General features: G+C 36.5%; 1 protein-coding gene across 2 annotated transcripts in view; it reads right to left on the bottom strand.

Moving 5' to 3' along the window:
- Positions 1-93: 93 nt before the first annotated feature.
- GLCCI1 (glucocorticoid induced 1) overlaps positions 94-23,626 on the bottom strand; it is a gene marked incomplete at its 5' end in the record, with an annotated part of 76,551 nt that continues 53,018 nt past the window's right edge. For both annotated transcript variants that reach the window (XM_080936190.1, XM_080936189.1), the window contains 4 exons: positions 94-2,831; positions 4,075-4,195; positions 18,900-19,110; positions 21,797-21,949. In XM_080936190.1, coding sequence (XP_080792316.1) covers positions 2,489-2,831; positions 4,075-4,195; positions 18,900-19,110; positions 21,797-21,949 — 828 coding nt within the window. In that variant the 3' untranslated portion in view covers positions 94-2,488. The remainder of the gene's footprint in view (positions 2,832-4,074; positions 4,196-18,899; positions 19,111-21,796; positions 21,950-23,626) is intronic.

The following is a 23,626-nucleotide window of genomic DNA, read 5'->3' as shown; positions in this document are numbered from 1 at the left end:
TATTTAAATAAGGACACAGGGACTTCTATACTGAAAAAAATACAAAACAGAAGCCACACATTTCTTGTGTAAAGCCTTATTATATAACTTGAATACTGTTCAGCGCAGTGGCTAAAATTAAACAGTACATCTATATACAAAATTTAAACAATTTCTGACAAATCTCTACAGCTGGATGTAGGATACATTTGAGCTCAACAACTTCTGGGAAATTTACATGGCAAAGCATATGCTTTAACACATTTGGTTCAAAACTTTAATATATGCTAAAAACAAATGTACAACACAATATTTAGTTTCTCATGAGAAAATAAAAGCACATCACTATAAATATCGTACATAGATTTCATCACCAAAACGCATATTCAGTCCATCTTTCTGAAATTGATAATGACACTATTGCATCTTCGAGAAAAGCAGAGCACAATCAACATGTCATGTAATGCTAACCCAGATATCAGAAGTTAAATGGAGCTCATATTTATCTTACGGAACTAGTAATGTTCTTCCTTTAACCATAATCTACAAAATATAGTATTTTCATCAAGGCCTGAGAGTATTAGGGTTAAAGGTGTCTGCTGCTGAAAAGATTGTTTTAAAATGTGAAAATGGCAAAAGTCAACTGAGTCCTTTTCTCCATGACAGTCTCTGTAACACTGACTGTGAGCCAGAACGCACCTTCAGGAGAAAGTATTACTGCAAACTTTGGTGGAAAGGAGAGATTGAGGTGACGAAATAACACACAGAATACACACATCCACACGTCTGGTGCACGTGTATGCACACACATACACACAAACACACACACACACACACACACATACACACAGCATTTTGTAAAAGTTAAATTGATGTCAGCGCATGCTTCTTTACTCATCGACTCCTTAGAAGCATCTAAACAAAGACAGACTCAGGAATGATCTAAGGAAACCAGAACAGTAACTGTAGGCAACTTGTTCCCTCAATTCTAAAAACAAAACAAAACAAAAAACAAACAAAAGATGTGCCACACACTTTAGTGGAGATGAGTGAAGTCTAGGCTCTACCTGAACCGAAAGCACTGGGGTACAAACACAAAAGCTTCCCTTTACTGCTGCATAAGCTGCGCTGCAGAAAACAATGTCTGAGGTCAGGCTCTCTGTGACACGTCAGGAATCTACAGCTCTCTTCACACTCTGCAGAGAACTTCTGTCAACACATTCCAAGTCTTAATAAAATTATTCATGATAGTGTTTGTTATCTGAGGCTTAAATGAGACAGCTTTAAGCTACTGCTCATGAGTCAACAAGCAGTCTGCCTGCTTACGCTGCACTGGTCTGAGACATACACATTCTCTCTACATAAATACAACTCATTTATCAAATACGTGAGGAGAACAATAACCAAAATGTCTCACTTTGTAACCATCAAATCAGAATTTCCTAAAATGAGGCTAAACATAAATATGTCTTTAGATAAAAATAGTAGCAATTATGACCCCAATGGCCAATATAAACAAAGATCCTTAATTATTTATTCCTGCAAAACTTCACTTGCTTTAAAATCAAATCCAGCCATTCTTGCATTTAAATTTCATCACACACAATGTGGAATGTTTATGTACAGTCTACTACTGAAGTTTTATTTGCAACATTGTAACAGTCATTAACTGAGCGAAACGACTTTTTTTTAAAGCCACATTTACACATGTTGAAACAGTGAATGCAACAGTTGTTCTACTGGTAACCACATGACAAAAGTGATGTCACACACCACAGATTTGCTGGTTCTCCTCATGGTCCCCATATCCAGGATTACCACCTCCTAGGGATGAATGCACTTCGTATTCTAATGTGGAATGGAATGAAGAAAAGGAAATGCATAAAATAAGGAAAGGCAAAAGAGTGATGTTCCCTCTTTAGCTTTGTAGCTGTGAAATATTTAATATCCCAATATGACATACATTCCAAGTTACCTGAGTTTAGACTTCAACTGAAGTACCTGAAGCTAGGCCATAGGGTGGGCACTGTGCAACTGTTGTGGCCATTTTTATTTTTATTTTTTGCATTGTACGTATTATAGAAGTTAGAAACAAATACCTGGATCAATTGTAAACATAATCCTGAAGTACAGTATTTTCCATAGGACAAAACACAGCAAGACATTTTCAACTTAGACAGGCAACTTTTTGAAATAGAGCTTATTCATACTGAAAAATTTGGAACGAAACACAGGACACAGTACTAATCTGTCAGACATACTATGAAATGCATAGTCTCCACTTAAATGCTGAATGACACACACATTTCTGCAAGCATTACTGCTTTCCACAAAAAATGCTGAATAGAAGTCAGTCCCTGCCAAGATCAGTGTTAATAGCTATTTTATGATGCTGAAGTATTTTGCTGCTGTTGGTGGTGTTCGGAAAGTTTGTCACTCCATGCAGATAGATGTCTGAGATCTCATTCCCAATCCACGGTCCATGGGTGGAGGCCAGCTCCCCTCTGCTTTAGATCATCACATAGCTCTGAGTGGAGATGTGCTCCTCTACCTGCAAATCCTGGCGGAGCTGCTGCTGAGATGGCTGCTGGACAGAGGGCTCCAGGGAGTCTGCTGTGCTGCTGTCGTCAGAAAGAGATGTGAAGGAAACCCGGGAGGAGAGCTGCTCTACTGTTAGTGTGGCCAGGGCTGAGCTCTGGCCAGAATTAGGAGAGTTCTTGAGCATCAGGTCAGAGGCAGGTAAGAGAGGGCCTAGAAGTTTTACAGGACAGAAAGCTGATCCGGTTGGGATGAAATTAACCTTGTTTTTGTCAGGACATGAAAAGAGAGGGGCCGAGACAGGCTGACGAGACCTAAAACCATAAAACAGAATTAGTTTGTGGATCACTATAAAGTACTTTGTAATAAACTGGAGTTTTCTAAAGCAGCTGGGATGTGAATGACAGGGATGAGTTATGTGCACACAGAGAGAAACATCTTCCACAGTATAGGTCAGCTGGGAGACTATCACATACAGGGCACTGAAATGACATTTAAGAAAAAAAAAGTTTCAAAAGGGCCAGGCAAACTTGTAGAGATCTTTGGTTTGCTTCCAATCATTGAGGAATATAAAAGAAAGTCTATACTGTACTTGAATATATACACATTTAAGATGAACTTCACTGAGAAGTATAAATAGAGATGCTACTTATCTATTTGATTTTAAGTTCTTTTCACCTTTTCTACATCTTTAGATATACGTCTATCAGCACAGATGGGGAAAATTGCTTTCTGTGGTCTGTCAACCAGCCAAAAGAACAGTCATATCCCACCACACCCATTCTCCAAACTAAACCAACAACTAACCCTGGTACAGTCCCTGTTCAATTCTGAGATGCAAGAGAAGTGGTTTGCATTTGGTACCGACAGGGCCAAAGGAATGAATGAGTTACACCAAGAGCCACATGGTGATCTTCTGAGTGATTCTAGATGCCCAAGATTTACACCATGCACCTCTTTTTCTAACTTAATTTGTTACCTGTCCACATTGAAAATTTAAAATAAAAGGACAGAAAACACAAATTCATGAATAGACATGCTAGATATGTTTACAGAGAAGGAAACTTTTTCCCTTTGACTTGCAGAATACAGACCATCTGTAAGCTACTTGGTCATCAGTCTTGCTCCTAAATGTATTTATATTAGCTAAACAGTTTTTGAAAGAAAAACTTTAAAGATTAAAAGTAGAATTAAAAAAAAAAATAAACGGAGAGAGAAAAATAGCAAGGGAGGATGCAGAGAGAAAGAAAGGAAAAGAAAAGGAAACAAAGAAAGAGAGACAGTTGGGAGAGAGCAAGAACAAAAGGCAGGGAAGGAGGGAAAGAGAAGACCAAGGGGAGACAGTTCAGCCACGAGTGTGAATTTTTCAGTCTGAGGTACTGGCTTCTGCGTTTCTAGCAGCTCTCCAATCCTCACTCTAGCACCTTCTGTCTATTCAGTTCTCTTTTCCAAATCTGCTTTTGAAACAAGTACCAGCTGGAGAGAGGAGTTGATCCATCTGTGATCAACGTCTCAGTAAAGTTTAAGATCCCAGCTGACAGAGAAGACATTACTTACGTCATTTCCTCAAAGACCTTCACGCGCTCACATCCCTCTGGGGGCTCCCGTTTGAACACGTAGCTGTTGTTTGGTTTGGGAGATGAAGCGTACTTGGGTAATGGTGAGCTACTCCCACTGTCTGTAAATTTAAAGCAGTTATATTAACTAGGAGTTGAAAGTGCTTTTAAATTAAACTTGATTTCCAAACAGACCTTTGTTCACCACAAAGCCAACCTCTTGTCATTGCAAGGGTATTTCTAACAGCCTTGTGTAGTACTTTAAAAAAAAATAAAATAAAAGATTCAACAGTAATCTGCCACACCACAGAATAGAAAAGGTTGACATTTTAGGCCAGAAAACTTCATTTCAAGAAAAATCACAGTTATCGGAAACATGTAAATGAATGCAGTAATATGCATTAATCAGACAGAAGAATTACAAGATTATAATAAATAAGGCGTTCTCTACATGATCTGTCTAACCAATTTAATTGTGTATTTTATATGAATAATTTTTTATTACAAAAGTTCCTAGTAAATGGCATTTTAGAGACATCAGGAATAATAACCACACAGGGCAGAACAGGTTTTCAACACGCCGTCCATTATCCATAATGATTTAAAAGGGTAATTTGCCCAGAACTTTGCCTTTAGAGTCTATAAAATAGAAATTTCAGCATAGCTTGCATTTTAGGCACTAAGGACATGAAAAATCCAGAAACATCACTACCAAACATGTTTTCCTCATATTTCTTGACCCAAAACAAAATGGTCTATTCATAAAAAGCTATAAAAACCTTTGTACAACTGCTCCTTTTTCTATTTGGCAAAAGTGTTTGGAAATTAAGTCCACTAAGGTGTGTCATTATCTTTGTAAGATGCCAAGTTGTAAACAGATCTGCATAATAGTCCTATTTACCTAAGTTCTGACTTAATTCAAACCAATGCTCACTGCTAAAATGCATACACGATCTATTGAGATGTATCATTTCCATGAATTTTGGAAAATGGTATTAACAAATTACATTACAATTTTGATGCCTTGCTTTAGTTTAGGATACGGAAAACAGACCAGCATTCAGAAACTGAGTAATATGAACATGTTCATCATCACGAGGTACACACTATATGCACTCTAATACTTTATTTTGTGACTATTTAGAATTTTATACTTAGAAATGCAGATCTATGCTTATATTTTTGAAAGTGACTGCCTGCCTGGAAAATAACACTACTAGAAAAGTCACAAAAGCACATAGTTTAACACTATCAGACATATCCTTACAGAAATGCATATTCTTGGAATGAATTAAGAGAATACAGCTTAGTTTTTTTATAGATTTAATGACTCATTATATACTACTTATAGGTTTATTCAGATTTAGGGATTTTCTTAGACTCAACATGCACCTATTTCTTACCCACACAGTAGGGGGAAGAGGATCTCTGACACAGGTTTATGCAGTGCACTCAAGAGCCCAAGTTTAGTCTGTCTGACTAAAGTTAAACTGTTAGGACTGCTCAACTTCTCAGCGGTTATAAATGAGACCTCGAGCTACCCTTTCAACCTCCACCTTACTTTTCTAACAAATGGGTATCCATGGATACCTACCTCATGGAGTGACTCATGAGCACAGCACAGCCCACCAGTGAATGGAATCAATGTAAAGCCACGATTTTGATATTTTTAAACAAAACTTTCATGCCATCGATTGGGATGATGTACAGTAATCAAACACCCATCCTAGTATCATACAAGAACTGTCTCATTGGCCTTATTATATAACCAAGCCTATTACATAATTTATCTTTACTTTTATTATAATTTCAAAAACTAGTTGTAAGCTAAATAACTTAAAAATAGATACATTTTTTTCTGCCAGTATTCTAAAATACTTTTTGCCTTAAAAGTCTTTTCTATAATTTCAGAGGTAGTGTGTTTTGTTCTAATATATCCACTTAAACATTCATGTTCTTTCTTTTTGTAGGGCAGTATTAATGTTAAAAAACAAACAAATACGTTCAATACCTTAAATCTTTTTGCCTTTTCAGTTAAACTCATTTGGTTATATGTGAGTATTTACATTTAATATTTGGAGACCTAAAAAGACAGTGTAAAATAACTATAAACAAATATTTGGTAAATCTGACCTATTTCTGTCAAGTTAGCATACAACTTAATTGCTTATTATTAGAGATCATACTTATACATAAACAATATTAACACCAAATACAAGTACTTTCAAAAATATTTTTTAACAAATTAAAGTTTGGAAAATTTTAAATTATTAAAACTTGGAATTTTATACAGCACAAGTTTTCATTAAACTAAGTGTACCTTTTATCATTCAGACATGACTTTTAGTATCACATGTACCACATTCTATGACTCACAGTCTCATGACTGCCATGCACGTAGTCAGGTACATAAAGTCTTTATCATGGTTCTAATATAGCCCTAAGTCCTTATGCATACTTTATTCCTATTACATTATCAAGTAAAGTTAATTTTCAAGCAAACAAAAATAACTTATAATGTCTTTGTTTTGCTTTGTGAGGTGCTGAGACTTGAATGCAGGACCGCACACATGCTAGATAACTGGTCTACCACTAAGCTACAAGCCTAGCCCAAGCAGTGATTCATAGCAAACATTTTAAATTCCAAAGTTCACATCTCATTTCTCAAAGAAGCCTGGCTTTTTTATTTTCTCCTTAAAAAAAAATCTACTAAGTGCATCTGAAACACAGGCAAACTTGAGAAATGAGTGTTAAGAGAATTAAGAATTTTGGTTTGCAATCAGACTACCTGACTTTTATCTTTGCCTACTTACATGACCCATGCTATTGGTTCATTTCTGGACCAAAAAATGCTGGAAAATTGGAATGACCAATGAGACACAGATGTTTTAATATATAATATAAAAGGACTAAGAAGTGCCTAAACCACAGAACATTCTCACGAATATCAATAATAACAAATCTCTAATTTGCAAATTTTAAACCAGAACACCATTCAAAACTCGACTATTCCACTCTCTTTCCAGCAGACACTAATAAAATGAGTGTTGTTTTAAATCGACTGGCCCACATTAATGCTATAGTTTTATAGATAATATCCTATTTCTTGAAAGAAAGCACAGTTATGTGTGTGTCTGTCCCTACTCACGTGTGCTCCTGTACACATGCGTCTGAGTGTATATGTCAAAGGAAGCCAGAGGAACGTCTGAGGTTATGTGTGAGGCAAGAGTGGTGAGCTAGGTACTGATGTTCAAGGACCTACGTGTCTTTACCTGCCCAGTGCTGAGATTACAAGCACACATAACCATGCTAGGCTCTTTTATACCTGGCTTCTGGGTATCAAAGTCAGGTCCTTGTGTTTCATGGCAAGCACTTTATAGACTGGATTATCTCCACAGCACTGATAATCCTTAGAATGCCAGATTCTCCAGGAGTAAAGCTATTTAGCACCAACTCTGCTAGCTACAGACTGTGAAGGCTACTTCGGAAGGTCTAATGTCTTCAAATTATAACCAATGCCTAAACCATTAAGAATCTTCAGACTACTTTGAAAAAATATTTTGAGGATATATACAGCAGTAACCAATCAAGAATAAGAATATATTTATTCATTCTCACATAGGCAGTTCACTAGGAAAATGGATTTGAACAAAAATATTTAAATAAAATAGTAATATAATAAAAAGCCTAAGTTAGTCTATGAATTCAGTGAGAGATATGACTGACTAGATACATGGGTCTAAATAGAATTGCTACTTTGATCAAAACTGCTACATGATCAAAATTTACCAACTGTCAACAGGAGTAATTGTAAGGAAAGATGACATATGTCTTAGTAAAGTTATTTTCTTTTCTTTAATTTCACGGAGAAATGAGAACTTCGTGGCTCCCCAACTCCTTCATAAAAAGTACCTATGCCTACCTTTGGCTACCTTTTTATTCATCAAGAGAGTAACACTCTTCATGAACACTAAAAAAGCACAACACATAATGTATTAACTTAAAAATGACACCAGTATTTTCAACAGTAATATAGACATAATCTTTTAAATATAAACATGTTATAAAGAAAGTTCTTGTAAGAATACTTTTAAAATCTCTACTTAGCACTATATATGCCAGGTACAACTGAATGTGCTGAGAAGAAAGAAATGAACTAGGTTGCCTACTGTTACTGAAACTTACAAGTTAGAAAGCAGGTAACAGCAGATCAAGTGAAATATATATGTAGGAATGTCCAAATCTTCCATTTGCTTTTGTTTTAGACTGAGCTATAACAGATACCACTGACTTATACTTACATAGACCTGTCCCACTATCTGCTACTGGTATAGTACAACTGTAAAAATTATAGACTGATAAGAATATGGCAGTTTCTAGATTCTTATTATATACTTCCAGACACTGGAAATGTGAGCAATGTTTCATGTTGCCTTGAAATAGATAAACAGGCAATGATTTTAGTGAGATAAATCTAAAATTGAGCAGTTTTAACATGTTATATAAAGTACTTTGCTGGAATATTTTCAATCTATGGCTTTACCATTACAAAGTTCTTGTAACACAACAGGGCAGTTTTAACTTGTGATATAAAGCCCTTTGTAGGAACAGTATTTTTCAGCTGTAGTTTTACCATTAAACAGTTCCTCCCAGGAGTTCTAGTGAGAATCTAACACTGATGGTGTCACAGAAGCCAGAGATCCTTGAACCAGACCAAAGACTCCCTGAAACGAGCATTTGTAAGTGAAGATGTGTGCAGATGGATGTGCTACAGGACACACTGTGACAGACTACATCTTCCACAATGAGATGTTGGCTATGTTTTGCTTTTGTTATTGTTTATTTGGGGTGGGAAAGTTTGCAAGGGCAAAGGGGAGAATATGAAGGGACAGAGAGATACTGGGGTGTATGATGTGCAACTCATACAAAAAAAAAATCAATAAAAGGTTAAGAAAAGTTACTTCAAAACCATAAAAAAGTTTATCATAAACAGATTCATATTTAAAAATGGTGGTTTTCAAGACAAGGTTGCTAAAACATATATTCAACATTTATTTTCATAATATAAATCATAAAAATAAAGTCACAAATCCAACCTTATGATTAAAGGGTAATAGGGTTAAATAAGAAATAAAAAACAGGAAGTAAAAAACGCCCAAACAGGCTATTAGACTCAATACTTTCTATTTGTTCTCTGAGGACCAATGATTGATTATGCTTAAAGCCCAAAGGTTAATAATACTGGTATTTACTCACAGTGTGAGTTAATTGCTTTATATGCCCTAGCACAGGAAACTTCACCCACATGGTATATTTCCTTCAAGAAAGTTTAAACCACAAGTAATCAATTTATGGATTTTGAGAATATAACTTTTAGTAGTTGGCCTAAACAAAATGGTTCCATTTACTTCATAATTATAACAATCAATGTTTTGATAATATCTTACAAAATTGCAGAACTTTCTAAGAACTGCCCAAGTAACTTGTGCCAAAGACCTATGACAAGCAGCAGACTGAAGTGTAGGTCTTACAACCTGTCCAGGGCTCGTCTGGCGACCATCACGGAGCACTGGCAGAGCTGCTAACAGAACTAGTGTTCTGATGCTGCCATCTGGACTATATATATATTCCCTTGCAATTTTGACATGATGATGTAGAAGGACTTGGGCATATCTCTTGGAATACATTTTTTTGATAGTGTTAATGTACCATTTGTCAAGATAAGATCTTTTACTCTGAACTGGAGTTCTTCAAATGAGGCTTGGGCACAATTTCTCTATCAGGTTAAAACTATCCTAACAGCTCAACACATGTGACCAGGCTGCTGTCAGTCTTTAGTTATTAGAAAAACCCTAGAGGGACACATGCCTGGTGAGACAGTGCTCCGAGTAGCCAGGGAGCAGAGAGGTCAGTGCCGAGCGCTCAGAAAGTGCCCCACCCCGATTGGTTCAGGGGAGCAGGAACCCTGCCTTAGGGTCTCTGTTTCCACCCGGTGGCCCATGCTTGTGAATAGGCACTCAGGCCATCTGCCACCAGGAACAGCAGAGATCCAGGGACACAGGCCAGTCAGAGATGAGAACCAATCACTGACAACAAGACCAAGGATAATCACAGACAACAAAACGGCAAAAGGAAAGCAAAAGAACGTACCCCCAGGGAAACCAAGACAACCTGGCAACACAGCTCTCCCATCACAGCAAACAGCAGAATGCCAAACACTCCAGAAAAAGAAGACTCAGACCCGAAATCATACCTCAAGATGATGACAGAGATCCTTAAACAAGAACGGGAGAAAAAGCATAAAGAATTAGAAAGTTTTAAAGAAGAAAAGAAAAACACTCAAAGATATCAAAGAACTAGAGGAAAACAGAACCAAAGAGATAAAGGAATGGAAGAAGGAATTTGAAATGGAAATGGAAACAATAAAGAAAACACTAAAAGAGACAACCCCAGAGGGAGAAAACCTAAAAAAGAAATCAGGAGTCACAGATGCAAGCATCTCCAGCAGACTACAAGAGATGGAAGAGAGAATCTCTGGGGATGAAGACAACATTAAAAACACAGACAAAACACTCAGAGAAGATGCAAAAACCAAAAAGCTCCTAACCAAAATGTCCAGGAGATGCAGGACACAATGAGAAGACCAAACCTAAGGATAATAGGAATAGAAGAGGGAGAAGAATATCAACTAAGAGGCATAGTAAATATCTTCAACAAAATCTTAGAAGAAAACTTCCTTACCCTTAAGAATGAGATGACCATGAGCATAAAAGAAGCCTACAGAACTCCAAATAGAGTGGACCAGAAAAGAGATTCCTCCCGACAGATAATAGTTAAAATGCCAAGTGACCAAAGCAAAGAAAGAATACTAAAAGCAGTAAGGGAAAAAGGTCATGGAACATATAAAGGCAGACCAATCAGAATCACACCTGATTTCTCAACAGAGACTATGAAAGCTAGAAGAGTCTGGACAGACATCATGCAGACCCTAAGAGAGCACAAGTGCCAGCCCAAGCTGCTATACCCAGCAAAACTATCAATCACCATAGATGGAGAGACCAAGATATTCCAAGACAAAACTAAATTTACACAATATCTGACCACAAATCCAGCACTACAAAGAATTATAGGGGGAAACCCATTACAAGGAGGAAAACTACATCCTAGTAAAAACAAGAAAATACCTAAGCAAGAAAACCAAAAGAAGAAAGACACACAGGCACAATTCTACCTCCAAAAGCAAAAATAGCAGGAAACAGGAACCACTATTCCTTAATATCTGTTAACATAAATGAACTCAATTCCCCAATCAAAAGATATAGGCTATCTGACTGGATACATAAATAAAACCCAGTATTTTGCTGCATAAAGAAAACTCATCTCAGAGACAAAGACAGAGACTATCTCAGAGTAAAAGGATGGGAAAAAACCTTCCAAGCAAATGGCCCCAAGAAGCAAGCTGGAGTGGCCACTCTAATATCAAATAAAGTAGATTTTAAACGAAAGTGATCAAAAAAAGATAAGGAAGGACACTTTTTAATCATAACAAAGGAAATTTGTCAGGAGGAACTCTCAATCCTTAACATATATGCTCAAAATACAAAAGAACCCATATTCGTAAAAAAACCCTACTAAAGCTCAAAAAATACATTGCACCCCAGAAAATAATAGTGGGAGACCTCAATACTCCACTCTCACCAATGGACAGATCATGGAAACAGAAACTGAACATGGACACAGTAAAACTAGCAGAGGTTAAGAACCAACTGTAATTAATAGATATCTATAGAACATACCATCCTAAAGTAAAAGAATACACCTTCTTCTCACAACCTCATGGCACCTTCTCGAAAATTGACCACATAATTGGTGTCAAAACGAGCCTCAATAGATATAAGAAGATTGAAATACTCCCATGCATCCTATCAGATCACCATGGTCTTTAATAACAACAAAGACAACAAAAAGCCCATAGGCACGTGGAAAATAAACAATGCCCTATTAAACGATAGCATGGTCAAAGAAGAAATAAAGAAAGAAATTAAAGATTTTCTAGAATTCAATCAAAACGAAAACACAACATACCCAAACCTATGGGATGCAATGAAAGCAGTACTGAGGGGAAAACTCATAGCTCTGAGTGCTTCCAAAAAGAAACTGGAGAGAGCATACACTAGCAACTTGACAGCACAGTTGAAAGCTCTAGAGCAAAAGGAAGCAGATACACCCAAGAGGAGTAGACGGCAAGAAATAATCAAACTCAGAGCAGAAATTGACCAAATAGAAACAAAAGAACCATTGAAAGAATCAACAAAACCAAGAGTTGGTTCTTTGAGAAAATTAACAAGATTGATAAACCCTTAGCCAGACTAACTAGAGGGCATAAAGAAAGTATTCAAATTAAAAAAATCCAAAAAGAAAGTGTAGACCTAACTACTGAAATTGAGGAAATTCAAGAAATCATCAGATCCTACACTATAAAAGCCTATACTCAACAAAGTTAGAAAATCTGGAGTAAATGGATGAATTCTAGACAGATACCAGACACTAAAGTTAAACCAGGACCAGGTAAACCATCTAAATAATCCCATAACACCTAAAGAAATAGAAGCAGTCATCAAAAGCCTCCAAATCAAAAAAAAAAAAAAAAGCCCAGGTACAGATCGGTTCAGTGCAGAATTTTATCAGACATTTATTGACTACCTAATACCAATACTCTCCAAACTATTCCACAAAATAGAATCAGATGGAACACTATGTAACTCATTTTTTGAGGCCACAATAACCCCTGTTCCTAAACCACACAAAGACCCTACAATGAAAGAGAACTTCAGACCAATCTCACTTATGAACATTGATGCAAAAATACTCCACAAAATCCTTGCAAACTGAATCCAAGAACACATCAAAACGATTATTCACCATGAGCAAGTAGGCTTCATCCCTGGGATGCAGGGATGGTTTAATATATGGAAATCCATCAATGTAATACATATAAACAAACTCAAAGAAAAAAACCACATGGTCATCTCACTAGATGGTGAGAAAGCATTTGACAAAATTCAATACCCCTTCATGTTAAGTCTTAGAATGAACAGGAATCCAAGGCCCATACCTAAACATAATAAAAGCAACATACAGCAAACCAACAGCCAAAATCAAACTTAACAATGGGAAACTTGAAGCAATTCCACTAAAATCAGGGACGTGACAAGCCTGCCCACTCTCCCCCTACCTATTCAACATAGTACTGGAAGTCCTGGTTGGAACAATTAGATAGCAAAAGGAAATCAAAAGGATACAAATTGGAAAGGAGGTAGTAAAAACATCATTGTTTGCAGATGACATGATAATGTACTTAAGTGACCCCAAAAATTCCACCAGAGAACTCCTACAGCTGATAAACAAGTTCAGCAAACTGGCTGGATATAAAATTGACTCAAACAAATAAGTAGCCTTTCTCTACTCAAAGGACAAACATGTGGAGAAAGAAATTAGGGAAAAGGTACCCTTCACAATTGTCACAAACAACATGAAATACCTTGGTGTGACTCTAACTAAACAAGTGAAGGACCTGTATGACAAGAACTTCAAATCTCTAAAGAAGGAAATCGAGAAAGATCTCAGAAAATGGAAAAATCTCCCATGCTCATAGATTGGAAGGATCAACATTGTAAACAATGGCCATCTTACTGAAAGCAATCCACAGATTCAATGCAATCCCCATCAAAATTACAACCCAATTCTTCATAGAGTTGGAAAAAGCAATGTGTAATTTCATATGGAATAACAAAAGACCTAGAATAGCGAAATCCATCCTCAACACCAAGAAAACACCTGCAGGAATCACTATCCCTGATCTCAAGCTATATTACAAGGCAATTGAGCTAAAAACTGCATGGTACTGGTACAGAGATAGGCATGTGGATCAATGGAATAAAATAGAAGATCCAGAAATGAGCCCTCACATATATAGTCACTTGATTTTTGACAAAGGATCTGTAACATTCAATGGAAAAAGCACAGCCTCTTCAACAAATGGTGTTGGTCCAACTGGCACTCTGCATGCAGAAGAATGAAAATAGACCCTTTCTTATCTCCTTGTACAAAGCTCAAGTGCAAGTGGATCAAAGACCTCCACATTAAACCTGGTACACTGAAATTATTAGAAGAGTTAAGTAGGGAAAAACCTTAGAAGACATAAGCACAGGAGAAAATTTCCTGAACAGAACAACAATGGCTTGTGCTCTAAGGTCAAATATTGATAAATGGGACTTAATGAGATTGCAAAGGTTCTGTAAGGCTAAGGATACTGTCAAGAAAACAAAACGGCAGCCAACAGATTGGGAAAAGATCTTTACCAACCTCACATCAGATAGAGTCCTAATATCCAACCAAGGTATACAAAGAACTCAAGAAGCTAGACACCAAAGAATCAAACAACCCTATTAAAAAATGGGGTACAGAGCTAAACAAAACATTCTCAATTGAGGAATATCAAATGGCTGAGAAGCATCTAAGGAAGTGCTCAACATCCTTAGCCATCAGTGAAATGCAAATCAAACAACTCTGAGATTCCACCTCACATCATTCAGAATGGCTAAGATCAAAAATTTAGATGACAGAAGATGCTGGCAAGGATGTGGAGAAAGAGGAACACTTCTCCACTCTTGGTGGAGTTGTAAACAGGTACAACCACTCTGGAAATCAGTCTGGTGATTCCTCAGAAAATTGGACATATACTACCTGAAGACCCAGTTATTCCTCTTCTGAGCATATACCCCAGAGAAGCTCCAACATACAACAAAGACACATGCACCACAATGTTCATAGCAGCTCTATTTATAATAGTCAGAAGCTGGAAAGAACCCAGATGTTCTTCAGTAGATGAATGGATACAGAAATTGTGGTACATTTACACAATCAGCTATCAGAATCAATGACTTTACAAAATTCTTAAGAAAATGGATGCATCTAGAGAATATCATCCTGAGTGAGATAACCCAGTCACAAAAGAACAGACATAATATTTAGTCACTGATAATTGGATACTAACCCCAGAAAGCTCAGAACACCCCAGAAACAACTCACAGACTATATGAAGTTCAAGAAAAAAAGAAAGAAAGAAAATGAAAAGCCATTATGCTTAATCTTTTCACACCAAGAAAACTTTGAGTAATTCCAGGTTACATCTTGTTTTACATGTACTTTATGCTCATTGTAACTAGTAAGATCTTAATGCACACTATCAAACCTTTAAAAAAAACCAAGTACTGACAACAATGTATTTGTATGCTTTTATACAAAAATGCTTAAAATCTGTACATTTATACTTTGTTTTTTAAAAATAAAGTTGTTCAATTAAAAAAAAAAACATAAAAAAAGAGAAACCCTAAGAAAATAACAGAACCCAGCCCAATCCAAATATATATACACTGCAGCTAATTTTCTATCTTTCTAGTAAGAATGACCTAAGCTATTTTATCTTAGCTTACTCGAAAAATCACAGTTTTATTTCCATAAGAATTATATATCTTTCATTTTTTTCGTAACTGAATATAAACATACCCAAAGTTTAGTTAGTATAAAAACAAACTATAATGTAAAATTAATATTAAAAAATATAAACCACTCCAAAATTTAGATTTTGAAAGAGAAACCACAGGCCAAAGACTGTTCCATAGGTGATACATAATATTCAAGCTCTCCAACCTGATAAACCACTTTCTTTTTTTCTGTTTAGTATTCAAAACATTGTTTAAAATACTACATATTTATAAGAGCATATTATATTTACATTCCTATTACTCTCTAAGATTGCAACTTCCTTAAGAAAAAGAACATTTTATTCATCTCTATTTGTCTACTTAGTAGTACAGAACCGGATATGCAGTAAATGCAGCCTAATATTTCTTAAGTAAAACAGAAGAAAACTTAGTTCAAAAGGACAGGCCCTAGTACAACACACACACACACACACACACACACACACACACACACACACACACAAATTTAAAACATTTTAATGTTCTCTTTATAATGATACGTGTTTTGCTTGAGAATTGGTTCTCTAAGCTAAATATAGTGGGAATTTTAAAAAACGAACGAGGTTTCCTCATAGAAAGCGGGAAAACCACATTAAATTGCCCCTCCCCTTCTCTCATACAGAACCTAGCCTGTAGCCAAAGCTGATGTGGCTGTTTCACTATTCAGCCCTTGCCAGCCTTATGCTCAGCAACCCTCTGCTCCAGTCTCCAGAGCAGTATGGTTGGTTATAGGCCTGAGCCCCATACTTGGTTCAGTAGTTCAAACTCCATAATTTTAAATTGATTTTAAGGTAATTTTTAAAGTTACAAGTTCTTTTATACAATATATTCTAATTATATTCTTTCCCATCCCTCAAATCCTTCTAGATCCTCTCCACCCACCCAACTTCATGCCCCCCATGGCTCTAGTATAATTGTTCCTGTTTTGTTTGGTGACAGGATTTCACTGTGCACCCCTACCGTGTCCACAATTTACTAACTCAACCAAGCTCTGTTTGTCTCCACCTCTCTGAGTGTTGGGATTAAAGGTGTGTGCCTACAGGACCAGCCCTCTAGCACAATTTCTTAGTGAAATGTTAAGTTCTTCGGTTTGACACTCTAAACAAAGGAGAGAAGTCTAAAGAGATCTTCAACATACTTAATGAAATGTGTCCACAAACCCTGCGATAAGGAAAAGGATCAAAGGGGGAAACTATTTAAAAGATATAAAATAAGCCGACAAAGTCCAAAATAGCTTTCATTTACCTTTTCTTAAGAAATATGTAGAATAAACCAGACCCAAAAGCATATTGAATACACCAACATCATTTTATTTCTGTGAAATTCCTTTAATGGGTAAAAATTAAATTGTGATGTAGGAAGACAGAATAGTAGATACTTCTGGGGGAAGATGCTACCTGGGAAGATTGAGAACACCTTATGAGAAAGCAAACCTGCTTTCTATCTGAACCTTGAGCCTCCCTTCATCGATGCCTACATATATAAAACTTGAGGGAGAACACCGAGGATCCACGTATTTTACATATTACAATACCACAAAAATCACAGAGAACAGTGTAACAAACCTGAGTAAGATATTAAAAACTTTGTTATTAATGACTTCTATCTAAAAATTAAGTTCAGTTTCTTTGAAAGTAGTCAAGGAACATGGAAGGTGAGCAACTGATATGTCTTCTGCAGCTAGGTCTTAGGGACCAGAATAAAAATCATGTAAACTGTGTTCAAACACTTAACACAGGAGCACAGAAAAACTATTTGGATCTGATAGTGAGAAATATAAGAATCTATCAATAAACCTTCGGGTGATGTTCTGTAGATACACTCTGAAATTTCTCTAGTTACTTAAAAATACAGTCACAGGGCCAGAGAGCAGTGTATGTCTAGAACTCTGGAGCTCAGCTGGCTCAGCTGAGTTAGTTGGTGAGCTCCAGGTTTAGTGAGTAACCCTATTGTGAAAGAAATGCACTGGAGAGGTTAGGAAGATGACTTAGTGGAAACAGTGCTTGCTGCATTGAGGACCTGTGCATCTGAAACCTGAGGCTGGAACCCTGCACATCTAATCTAAATAAAACGATGAACTCCAGGTTCCATGAGAAACCCTGTTTCAAATAAAAAGAGGGAAAGCTTGGAGGGATGACTCAATGGGTAAGAGAACCTGCTATCCAGTTAAACCTGGAACCCAAGTTCAAATCACCCACATTTTTTTTTTCTTTTTAAATATGTTCTCTCATATTTTACATTTTGACTGTTTCCCTTCCTTCCACCACCCCCATCCATCTCTCCTCTGACCTCCCCCTTCCTATAGGTTCAACCCCCTTTACCTTACCTCAAAGAGCATGCCTTCCAGAGACATCAGTCATACATGTAACAAAGTACAATCAAACCAGGTAGTCAAGGCAACCCAGTAGCCGGAAAAGGATCCCAAAGACAGGCAAAAGAGTCAGAGACAGCCTTTGCTCCTACTGTTATGAATCCTACACCAAGAACAGGAAGCTACACCACTACAGCACATATGCAGAGGTCAATCCACAGGGGCTTATTGAACTCCCCCTCTTCCACAGGACTCCTTGAGCTTTACTAAATATTTGGTCGTGAGGCCCTGCATCTGTTCCCATCAGATGCTGGACAAAGTCTGTCTGATGACAACTATGCCAGGATCCAGTCCCAGCGTATCCCACTACCAACATCTTAATTGGGTAGGACTGCATGTTCCTATAAGCCCCAGATTGGTAAGCAAGGACGTAGGCAGATCCTGAGAGCTCACTGGCCAGCCATTCTCATCCAAAAGAGCATGCTTGGTTCAGTAAGAGATCTTGTCTTAAGGCAATGAAACAACGAGAAACAGAGGAAGGCATCTAATGTCTTGCTTTACTCTTCACATGTGCACCTTCACACCACACCCTCATTCTCTCAACACACTCTTGGAAAATATTTCTCCAAAATTACTGAATTTTGAACTCTACCTTTAGACATAGCATATAAACTGTATCATAACCATCATCAGCTCTGAAAAAAGAAAGAAAATACTGACGTAGTTGTAGCCAATCCACTTTCTAGCTTTTGTTAGCTGTGAGAAGCAGGCACTGTGCTTATCTGACACATTTATGGAAGATGTTTGGGAATTACAAAGGAGGAACGTGAGACCAATGACCAAACAAATCTGTAATGACTCATCTTTTACAATCAACAGTCAACAGAGGGAGGAGTGGGTAATGGTCCAAGACACAGACTATAATGAGCAATAGCAAACATTCCATATAAATGGATGCTTCTTTCTCACCTTTATCACGATCATAGAGCAAATCTTCTGTTGAACAAGGACTTCCATCCTGGGATTCCGGGGGACAAAATGGGGACACACAAGGGGAGTGGCTGCTACAGCTACTGCTGCGCTCTTGGACAGAAGGTGTCTGGGTATCTATGCTTCGAGTACTACTGCTCCTGTAATGAGCAGGGAGTGGAGCTCTTCGACCATCTGGTATATCCAAAGGCTGCAAGAGGAACACTGGTAAACATGTGGGTGATAGAAAGTACATTCTATTTATCACAAAGCATGAGGCATATCATCAGACTTTATATTCCACCAGTGTTACCACATAATGTATTCCTCAGTGAATAAATACATTTGCATCTTAGAGAAACTTCTGGGCATGTTGCCTTTATTTAAGTTAAAGTTTGTTTCAAATTTTTTCCCTCAAAAATTGCAGGACTCCCTGTATATACTCCCAGGCAGTTCCAATGATATTCTTTAAGAGCAGCATAGGTTTAACAAGGACTCTCCACAGAGTATCATGACTGGCACATAAAAACGGGATAAACTCAACATTCAGAGGATCATTTTCACATGCTAATAAGGCCAAACAAAAAAACTCACATTGGCGAGTATCAATTTTCACTTTATTAATTCTTTACTAATTAAATTCCAGGAACTTTTGTTTCCTTTGAGATCACATAAAACATCAAATAAAATTTTACTAGTATTTAGTGGAGAATAATGAATCTAGCATATAACTAAGTGTGACTATTTTTAATTTTGCTTAGTTCTAATGTGGAAAAAGTAGAAAACAGGAAACTATAATCCCAATCACATGCTTTGAACTAGGGGACTCATTAAAATTCATCAATATATTATTTTGCTTCTATAAATAAAGAACCTATAATTTAGAACTGATGGTGACCGTGCTAATTACAAATATTTTAAAATGCAGAAAATACCAAAAATACAAAATTTCTAAAAAATTCAATGTTTTAAGTTATAAATTTGTAGATAATTCGAGAATAATTCTGAATGTGTATCCTTACAAATTAAAATATAATTCATTTTCAAAAAATGTTTTACATTGTAGTAAAAGATTTGGGTTTGATATTCTTAGTAAATAGATAAATTTGTGAGTGATTATCTTCCAAACAAAAGATCAAGTTTATTTCCTTTTATTACTATCCTAAAGCAAACACTGTAACAGCAAACAGCTAAGAGGTGTAATAATCTCCACTCCAATAAATTCCTTTACAGCATTATATCTATTAAATAATGTAATATATGACAAAGATTAAAACAGCACAATGTTTGGGAGGACTACATATCAAAACTTAAAATATGAAAATGCCTTGACAAAGTACTCTCAGTTCTAGCAGCCTGTTTGCAGAGGTATACAATGTTTTATAAAGCACTGACTATGACAAAGATGGAAAACAATCTAAATCTCTGATAAGAAAGTTTTAAGTTAGAGTAATTCATATAGAGACTCATTACATACTAATTAGTATAGGTACAGAAGAACCTATGAAAATTGCTATATCTGCTGATCCATAAATAATAAGATCTAGGAGATTCAAGATGGATTGAAGACTTATTTATATGTAAGTGTGCTGGCTAGTCTTAAATCAGCTGATATACTCCAGAGTTATGTGAAAGAAGAGAACCTCAACTGAGAAACTGATTTGGTAAGATCTGACTATAAGGCATTTTCTTATTTAGTGATTGATGGGGTAGGGCCCAGCCTACTGTGGGTGAAGCCATCCTTAAACTGGAGGTCCCGGGTTCTATAAGAAAGCAGGTTGGACAAGCCATGGGGATCAAGATAGGAGCAGTACCCTTTTATGTCCTATAATCAGATCTTGCCTCAGGTTCTTGTCCTGACTTCCTTTGATGATGAACAGTAATATGCAAGTATAAGACAAAGCCTTCCTCCCCAGCTTGCTTTCTGATCATGGTGTTTTGTTGCAGTAATAGAAACCCTAACTAAAGACAGTAAAAGAGGGAGCCAAAACTATAAAACTCCCAGACAATGCAAGAGCAAATTATGGGACCATGGATTAAGAAATGTATAAGAAAAATAATAAGCTAGACTTCATCAAAAATATTTTTCTTCAAATAAATCATCAAGAAAATGGAAAAACAGCTCTCATAATGTTTCCACATAAAGTATTTGATAGAGAATTCACATCTATAAAATAAAAAAACTTGGCAAAGAACATTTTTAGCTCAATAATAAAAAGACAGTCTAATTTAAAATGAAACAAGAGATAGAAATAAAAATGCCCCTAATGAAGACACACAAATTACCAGTAACTTATGAAAAGATGGTGAGTATAATTAGTGCTAGGAATGCAAAGCAACATTCTGATAAAATGCCTGCCACTCTGCTCCCACTAGAGGAGCTATAATGAGCCAAGACAGAAGAGTGAAACGTTTAGAGAAAATGTAGAGAAGGCTGGCTCAACTACCCTACATTGCTGGGAGTAATGTAAAAATGCTACAAATAGTTTAAAACAGCCTGACAGTTCCTTCACATCTAAACATAGAGCTATAGTACTACTGCTAATTCTAGTCCTGTGTCCATACACACAATGAAAAAAATATATGCATAAGAAAACTTGGACAAGTGTTAATGGAAGCACAGACCAAAGTAGGAAATACTGATACGTGCTGTAACCAAGATGAATCTTACACATCATATGGTAAGTGAAAACAGCCAGTTACCAAAGGCCATACAATATATGATGCTATTTACTTGAAATGTCTAAAACAGCTCTATCCATAAATCCAGAGAATAGATCAATGGTAGCCTATAGCAAAATGTATTAAGGTATGTAAGTTTTATTTCCATAAAGCTGTTTCCACTCTGTCAAAGTGCTTTTGAAAAATATGAAAGAAAATATCCCATGTAATCTTACCTTGGACACTTCTTCCTTCCCATTGTTTTCTTTGATGAATACCTTTTCCAGCTCAGGACTTATTCCTTCTACATTGCAGGGCACACGGGAAACAGATGATTTTGGCACAGATATGTTTGACAGAGGCATAGGGACTGACCTTGAACCAATAGCCTTTGACAAAGAAGATAGAATAGAGTCAAATTATTTACTGTCAACAACACATTAGAGCATTATACATATTAAAACTTGAAGAGCTAGGGATGTAGCTCAGTGGCATGCATTGTTTAGCATATGTAAAGGCCCCTATTCATGCACTTGCCATAAAAACAAGATGCAAAAAAATTCCTTAAAACATAAACTCATTTAACAGTTATTTCTGACACTTCAAATATAGTAAAATTTCAAATACATATATAGAAAATTAAATAATAAAGGAAGTAAAAAATAGCAAGAAATCAAAACAATCCTTCAAAATCTTTAAGGGTAAAGGTATACCTATATAATGTTTGCATTTAATCAGTAGAACAGCAGACAACATTTCCAACATTTTTTAATGTCTTTTTTGTTTATTAAAAAAATATACAAACTGTATAATTTATCATGTGACTCAACTGTAGTCCTGGGAATATACCACGATACTTATATGTTAGTACTTTTGTTTCCATTTTGTCTACTTTCAGTTATTATAAGAAAATAATTGAATTATTAAGCAATATAAAAACAATACTATATTAAGTTTAACACTCACTTAACAGCTTTAGGTTGATATCAAAAATCTTCTGCAGGGTTTTTCAGAAATTATCCACTTTTCACAACTACTATTCAAGTTACCAAAAGATGCAAGTGAACATTTTACAACTCAAGGTTACATACAACTAGGACCAAAGGGGTGGGGGGGGGAGACTAAGGTGGCAAAGGATAATAATGAAAATAATATAATGAGCAATATATATATATATAATTTGTTTTTTTATTGGATATTTTATTTATTTACATTTAAAATGTTAGTCAATATCCAGGTTTCCCCTCTGGAAATGACTTATCCCACCCTCCCACTCCCTGCTTCTATGAGGGTGTTCCCCCACCCACAAACCAACTCCCAATTCCATGCCCTAAAATTTCCCTACACAGTGGCATCGAGCCTTCCCAGGACCAAGGGCCTCTTTTCCCATTGATGTCCTACAAGGCCATCCTCTGCTACATATGCAGCTGGAGTCATGGGTCCCTCCATGTGTGCTCTTTGGTTGATAGTTTAGTCCCTGGGAGCTCTAGGCAGTCTGGTTGGTTGATATTGTTGTTTTTCTTATACATTGCAAACCCATTCAGATCCTTCAGTCCTTTCTTTAACTCCATGATTAGGGACTCTGTGCTCAGTTCAATGATTGGCTAGTATTCCCTTCTGTATTTGTAAGACTCTGGCAAAGTCTCTTAGGACACAGCTATATCATGATTCTGTCAGCAAGCACTTCTTGGCATCAACAATAGTGTCTGGGTTTGGTGTCTGTATAAGGGATAGGGCAGCCTCTGGATGGCCTTTCCTTCAGTCTCTTCTCCACACTTTGTCTCTGTAATTCCTCCCTTGAGTATTTTGTTCCCCAATCTAGGATGAAGTATCCACATTTTGGTCTTCCTTCTTCTTGAGCTGCATGTGATATGTGACTTGTATCTTGAATATTCCAAGATTTTCAGCTAGCATCCACTTATTGAATAGCACTGAATCTGAGACTGCTTTGGGCAAGATGGACATTTTTACTATACTAATCTTGTTAGTCCATGAGCATTAGGGGTCATTCCATCTTCTGAGATCTTTGATTTCTTTCATCATAGACTTTAAGTTCTTGTCATACA

This window comes from Micromys minutus (assembly GCF_963924665.1).
Source record: "Micromys minutus genome assembly, chromosome: 23".
Taxonomy (NCBI): Eukaryota; Metazoa; Chordata; class Mammalia; order Rodentia; family Muridae; genus Micromys; species Micromys minutus.
The sequence above is the reverse complement of the archived record's forward strand: the minus strand, read 5'-3'. Positions and strand labels throughout refer to the sequence as shown.